The sequence below is a fragment of the Pteropus vampyrus genome, unplaced genomic scaffold (assembly GCF_000151845.1).
Source record: "Pteropus vampyrus isolate Shadow unplaced genomic scaffold, Pvam_2.0 Scaffold321, whole genome shotgun sequence".
Taxonomy (NCBI): Eukaryota; Metazoa; Chordata; class Mammalia; order Chiroptera; family Pteropodidae; genus Pteropus; species Pteropus vampyrus.
This window is the reverse complement of record NW_011889102.1, coordinates 1,707,629-1,714,393: the sequence shown is the minus strand read 5'-3', so window position 1 is coordinate 1,714,393 and position 6,765 is coordinate 1,707,629. Positions and strand designations below refer to the sequence as shown.

General features: G+C 44.5%; 1 protein-coding gene across 3 annotated transcripts in view; it reads right to left on the bottom strand.

Annotated features, from left to right (window-relative positions):
- The window catches only part of SLC6A5 (solute carrier family 6 member 5), a 49,408-nt gene that overhangs the window by 29,181 nt on the left and 13,462 nt on the right, over positions 1 to 6,765 (bottom strand). For all 3 annotated transcript variants that reach the window (XM_011377782.1, XM_023521888.1, XM_023521887.1), the window contains 2 exons: positions 3,129 to 3,270; positions 303 to 435 (listed from right to left, as the gene is read on the bottom strand). In XM_011377782.1, the coding sequence (XP_011376084.1) occupies positions 303 to 435; positions 3,129 to 3,270 (275 nt within the window). The remainder of the gene's footprint in view (positions 1 to 302; positions 436 to 3,128; positions 3,271 to 6,765) is intronic.

Sequence of the window (6,765 nt, the reverse complement as noted above, 5' to 3'; positions counted from 1 at the left end):
GGCCCCATCTGCTGGACGAAGTTGAAGGAAACCAATCCCTGCACCCCCCACCCTATGTCAGGGGCTCTGCGTACATTTTTTTTTTTTTCATTTAATCATTAAAACAGCCCTGAAGGAAAGATGTTATCATCTTATTTTACCCACAGGAGTGAAGCCACTTGCCAAGGCCCAACGGCTACACAGGACCAGAATTAGAACTATGCCCACGTCTCGTCTCTTCCCAGTGCTCCTTTACCTGCTCGTGACACAAACACCCCCCTAGGTGTCCCAGAGCTTTCTCTTAGATAAACACAAGTTCTTACTTTTCCTGAAGTCTTGATTCCTTTTGCCAGAGACGCATACACAATTACCCAAGCTAGGAAGAGGCAGAAGGCTAGTGGCCACCTGATCTCCCCAGGATATTCAATCCCTGCAGAGATCTTCAGCACAAAGTACCTAAGAATGGGAGAGAAAGGAGGGAGGGAGGTGACAGTCTGCAGGCATTACTCTCCCAGCAGAGCCAGCTGCCTTGAACAAACTCCAGCATCCCTACCCTCCCCATTAGGGATCTTATCAGATCGAGTTGCGAGGGATCCACTAAAATGGGCTCCTGCACCCACAGTTGTTTGCAGAGAGACCGACTAGATTTACCCTGCTCTTCATGATGTGCTGGGAGGCCACTTATGTCCCAAGACAGGCTCTGAACAAGACTATGTCAGCTCCGCTGTCATCAGGAGCAGCCCCCGGAGAAGTACAATGAATCCAACAGCATCGAAGGTCCCAGTACAGGTATTACCAAGGTTGATGTCTTTATAGAAGGTCATATCACTAATAGAAACTGTAAAATGTTCAAGGATGGTTTTCCTGTGGTTTTTTTTTTTTGTATTGTTCTACTCTTTTATGAGAATGTATTCTAACATCGTTTGCATAATTTTAAATAAAAAAAATCAGTATAGGGTCACTATGCTAAATGACTAAAAAGACTGCTCCACATTTTAGTTCAAGTGCCTAAGGCAAAGGCTGGCTAAAGTGTGAAAGCGGCCAGGCCGGGCCAGGCCGGGCCGAGCCTTACTCAAGGACCACATTCAAAGACAGATACCAGCTGCAAACAGAAGGCTGCTGCTGGTTATCTGTAGCTGCAGTCGACAACCTGGGTATATACTGCAGTCACGGTCTGTCTGGTGACCCCCACATCCCTGGTGGTGGCCTGTAGCGCCTGGCCCAAAAGTGGGCAAGCAGCCTCCCTCCTGGGGCTGGAGGCTGTCACAGGGATAGTGAGTCCTGCTAAGAATCAGACAGTCCCTTCAACTCCGCAACAGTCAAGCCATGCATCCCGGATGCAAGTGCTGCGTTTGTAGGTTGGTGATTTTCCGCGATGTGAGCAAAGGGCCAGCCAGAATCCAGACTCGACAGGACCACAGAAGTGATGGCCTAGAACGTTCTGACCTGCTGAGGGAACTGAAGGCAGTAGCACCGCTCCCCTCCAGCCAGCTAGCGTGTGACAACCTGAGAGGCTGTTTTGTAGGGTACAGCCACACTTTTCAGGACAGGGATGGCCACGCTCTGTGGTGACAGAGCCTCTTTCAGTCTCAACCCCTGAGACAACCTGGATTCAAGAGCTAAGTAGAAGTAACCAAGGGTGGAAGTGACCTGGCTCTCAAAACTTAGGGATTGTATTTCCTAAGCAATGAGAAGGATCTACCCCATGGCTCTGCCTCCTAAAGGGATAAACTGCTTAGCCAACAATCCACAGCACCCTGGTCAACTTCGTCCATTAATAAGGGATCCTGGATGAGTCCCAGGAAGCTCCTAAGAACATTTCCTTTTGGTCTAAAACTGGTCCTACAGGACTAGGAAAGACCATGAAAAGCAGATTCACAAGTCATTTTACAATATACGTAACCACGTGGGTTATGTGACCATCCAACCACTAGGTCAGACTCAGTTTCTCAGTGCTCAGGGTGAATCTCCGCTCATCCTCACTGCTCCTATGTCATCTTCAAAAAGGGATTATTTCATCATTCAGTCTAATTCTCCCTTCTGTTCTTCAAGGGACAACCATGTCCCCTCTGAATCTGTACAAAAGAGAAACCTGGCATAGGAATTGATGGCAATTGAGAGGACTGGCACGGATATTAGTGACCACGTTTTATTACCTAAGTAAAGGCCACAAACCGGGACCCGACTGATATATGCATTTTATTTAGCCCCAGTGTTTTATTTGAATTAGTTCGCTAACATTTACAGTGGGAAAACCACATGAAAATTTGGATTTTATTTCCAACTTTTCTTATAAAATGGAAACTCTGGCTGTACTGCCCACATTCCCACCATGATCAGTTGGAGCTGAGCACCAGCTGCCTCCCTTACCCATAGCAGACATTCTCTCCAATTTGCCACAGTCCCCACCATTCTCTGTCATCCTACTCGATAGGACTTCACTCATTTGCCTGGCAAGCACCTCCCTGCCGGAGTCGCTGAGCACATTGGAGTTTACAACCCCCAACTTAGGGCTTAACTAGAGAACATTCTTTATTTATCCTCTGTTGAACCCTGTCTACATATACCTCCCTTAAGAAATAATTCCATGAACTTCACTCAATCGTCCTGTGGTGGCTGAGGATAGAGTCCCTGAATATCGGTTGTCAACATCTGGCAACACAGATGTGAGACTGTTTTTTTAAAAAATGAGCTAGTTCTTTAAATCTTTGACCATGACTTGTTTTCTAATGTTTTGCATCTCTTCTCTTCTCAGGTGAGGAAGACAAAAACAAACAAACAAACAAACAAACAAACAACACACACACACACACACACACAAACTAGTCAATTGCTTAGATCACACTGGATGGGATGAAAGTTTTGCAACATTTTTGTCATCAACATCATGAATTACAGCAGCACCAATTCTGTTCCCACCAGCATTCAGCCAACTCTCTTCTCCAGGCCCAGAGGTACGACAATCTGCTCTTGGAAACCAAACCAGGGTTAAAATCATCCTCCCTGATCACTCAAGTAGGTAGAGAGGGTGTACAGGGATATAACACACCCCTAGGGCTGCCCATACTTTTAGCTTGCCTGTTGAGTGTTCATTAATTCCCTAGGATTCTCTTAGAAAGTAAAAAAAAAAAAAAAAAAAGGCATCTTACTTGAAATACTCTTCACTCCCACTGACGAACGTCTTGTTGGCCTGGCTGGTGAAGTTAACCATCGTCAAGTTGGGATAGGCAGTCATACAGAAAGTCGAGTTCTTGATCTGTATTTTGGGATGGTCACTGATGACACAGGAATCTGTTTAGAAGAGGACAGAATAGAAACACAGTGACGTCTGTAAAGAAAACATACACATGTGTCTTTCTAGCAATTTAAAAACAAAAGCCAAAAACATTTGTCAAATATTGGAAAGTAACTTTTTGAAAAAGTTTTAACTGAGCAAAGCTAGATGGAGATGAATCACGGAATTATGTTTTAGTCATCACATAGCCCCACAGCAGTGCTTTGTACTGATAACAGTGGCTCTCATTTGTAGAGCACTCCCTATGAGGCACATGCTGTGCTAAGCACTTTACACTTTGCATGCATTATCTCATTTAATGCTCACAACCCCCTAGGCAGTAGGTCTTATTATCTCTGTTTTTAAAATGAAGGGAAAAGGCTCAAAGAGTTTAAGTACTTCTCCTGAAATAACACAGCTAATGAGGAAGAGAATCAGGATTCTAACCCAGATCCCATGACTCCACAGAAAATAAATAACTTGCAGAGTTGAATTTAATCAGACATAAGCAAACCTCCTGAAGAGCTACTGCCACAGAAAGCTTGCTAGTATGTTCACCTTGAACTCACTGCCTGGCACAATGGCTGACATATAGTTAGTATTCTAAGATACATGCAACTTGTACTTTTGACACCCTCACATGGGTTAGTAGAGGCAGCGACCATGCCGTGTGCTTGTGAGCCTACAGCAAGACCTAATACAGTGGTTCTCAACTGGGGATGAATCTGTCCCCAGAGGACACTTGGTAATGTCTGAAGACATTTTTAGTTGTCACATCTGGAGGACAGGGTACTACGAGCATCTAGTAGGTAGAGGCCAAGGATGTTGCTAAACATCCCACAATGCATAGGACAGTCCGCCACAATAGAGAATTATCCAGCCCAAAACGTTGACAGTGCCAAGGCTGAGAATGCCTGACCTAGGCTGCGGGGGGGGGAAAGGGAACTAAGCATGTGAATCTTAGTATGGCCAGCACTGTATTAGATACTTTAATAATTATATTCTTGTGAAATCCTCATACAACTTGGGAGGTGCATACTATTATCCTCATTTTAAATAGGAAGAAGCTAAAGTCTTTCTAACCATATTATAATGCCTGTCTGACAGCTTTATCAATGCTGATCACTTGACAGTACCTTTTAAATAAAGAATCCACCAGGACTAATCCCAAAGGTACTATTTTATAAAGGAGCAAAAAAAGTAACGGTAACAACGACTAACAGTTAAATGGCATTCACCATGTACTGTTTTAGTGCTTTACACGTATTAACTAATTGAAGCCAACTGTCACCCCTATGCGGTAGATATTGTTATTATCTCTCTATTATAGATAAAGATACTTTTCTGGGGCCAAAGCCATAGAGAAAAACGAGAAGGCAAACAGGTACTCTCTCTTTGAAGGGTGTGTTCTTAACCTCTCTACTGTGAAATAGAGAGCAGGGATCATAAACTCAAACACCTTCAGAAGCCAAGTTGGTGACACAAACGAGAAAGGCATAAAATGGAGGATGGTAAGGAGACGCGAGGACTCTGGCAAACCAGGGAGTACTCCAGCCAGTCAGGGCCATACGTTACCAGGTGTTCTCGCCAAAGAGAGAGAGAGAGCGAATAGAAAATCTAGATATTTATATGAAATCTCTCTATTTTAAAATGTTGGAAATAAGGCTAAGGTTTTTTTTGTTTAAATATTGCGGGCCAAAGAAAAAGCACATGTAGCCTAGATCTGGTGCATGTACTCCCAATTTATGCTCCCTGTGGAACTGCAAAGTGGGTATGACTATGGGTTCAGGAGTTCCACTAGCCGCGAGAGTTTAGATGAGTTTCTTTATCTGTCCAAGCCTCCATTTTCTGATAATAGTTGTATCTATGGGAGAACTAAACTGAGATCACAAATGAAAAACTTTCATACAATGCCTAGCACACAGTTGGACACAATACATTTTAGCCATAACTCAATCATCATTGTTACACCTTTTCCTGGGGTGACCGCCTCTAGTCCTCATCATCATCTCCCACAATCCTACTTGCCAGACATAAATTACCTACTGCCTCCCACACATCCCCCAGAATATCTCATAATATTGGTAATATTGGATAAAAATTAAAACAATGATAAGAATCCTTTCCCTCTGATTAGTTTAGACCAGAGTTTTTCAACAGCAGTACTACTGACCTTTTGGACCAGATAATGCTCTGTTGTTTGGGGCTGTCCTGTGTATGCAGGATATTTAGAAGTGTCCCTGGTATCTGCCCACTGGATGCATCCACCCCCCAGTTTTGACAACGGAAACTGTCTAGCAACATTGCCAAATGTCTCCTGCAGAGTCTACTGGGGTGGAAAACCATTACTTTCAGTCGTCAAAAAATCTTCCTTAGCCTAATCAAATAGTAGAGTTTCAGGGGGGATTCTGAACTAATAATTATCAGATATTTACTGAGGAGGCAGTTGTTTTTCCCAATAGTGACTTGAATGAAAACAATTAAAGCACCATCCATCCATATTCTTTTGTCTGCCACTAAGCACATAGTTATTTCTCACCCTCCTGCCAAAAAGTACATCCATTATCCCCTAAAACTGAAGAGATTGCTAACACGCTGGCAAGTGCCAAACCGCTTGCTTCCAAAACTGCCATTGTGAAGCACACAGGCAGCTTCCCTGGAGACTCTCTGGGTTACTGCTGCCGCGGCAGTACAAGGTCACAGCGTTCCTGCGGCACTGCAGCAGGGCTCCTTCAATCAAACTTCCTGCAATATCCCTTCCCACCACTGGATGGCAGACGCGTGTTTCCGCGCCTTCAGGTCGGCCCGAGGCCGAGTCATCAGAGAGCTCTGCGGCCCAGCAACCCTGAACAAAGAACAGCGATAATGATCATGCTAAATTGGAAGCTGCTGGAATGGGATTCTCTTTACTCGGGCAATTATTAATAAATGAAAGCACACGAAAGGCTAGGGAGAAAAGGAATCATTTAATTAAAATTCTAATGAAAATTAAGCCATTCCAGAAATAGAAATGGTATTTATGTGGTTCCCATTTTAAATGACCCGGCTAGCTCCTAATTTCACAGAACAGTCACTGGTCTCACTTGGCAGGGCACTGGATTAGCCGTTCTCCATTACAGATACATGGGGGGTTGAGTGCCCCTAAGGAAGACAGTCTTTCTTACAACCTATACTTTAGAGATATAGGACAAATTCAGTCTCTATCCATGGACAGGGCCGGGGCTGTTCTCTGGGGCTGGAGCAGCTCTGGGGCCTTGGCATCTCGAACCTGAGGGAGGGCTCTGGGAAGTGTGTCCCTAGCAATGCTAAGAGGGCCGCAAGGTACATACCTTCCTGCTGTGATTGAAGGTCATAATGGCAGGCGATCTACTCCCTTTCCCCTGGGACCAGCTGCCTGCTATCACAAGGGTAATATAGTTATGGGTCGTGAGGGAGAGGGTGAGCCTGGAAGTCAATTTGTGGAATACTGCACTAGGGGAAGGAGTTGTTTCCTAAACAAGCTTCTTCCAGAA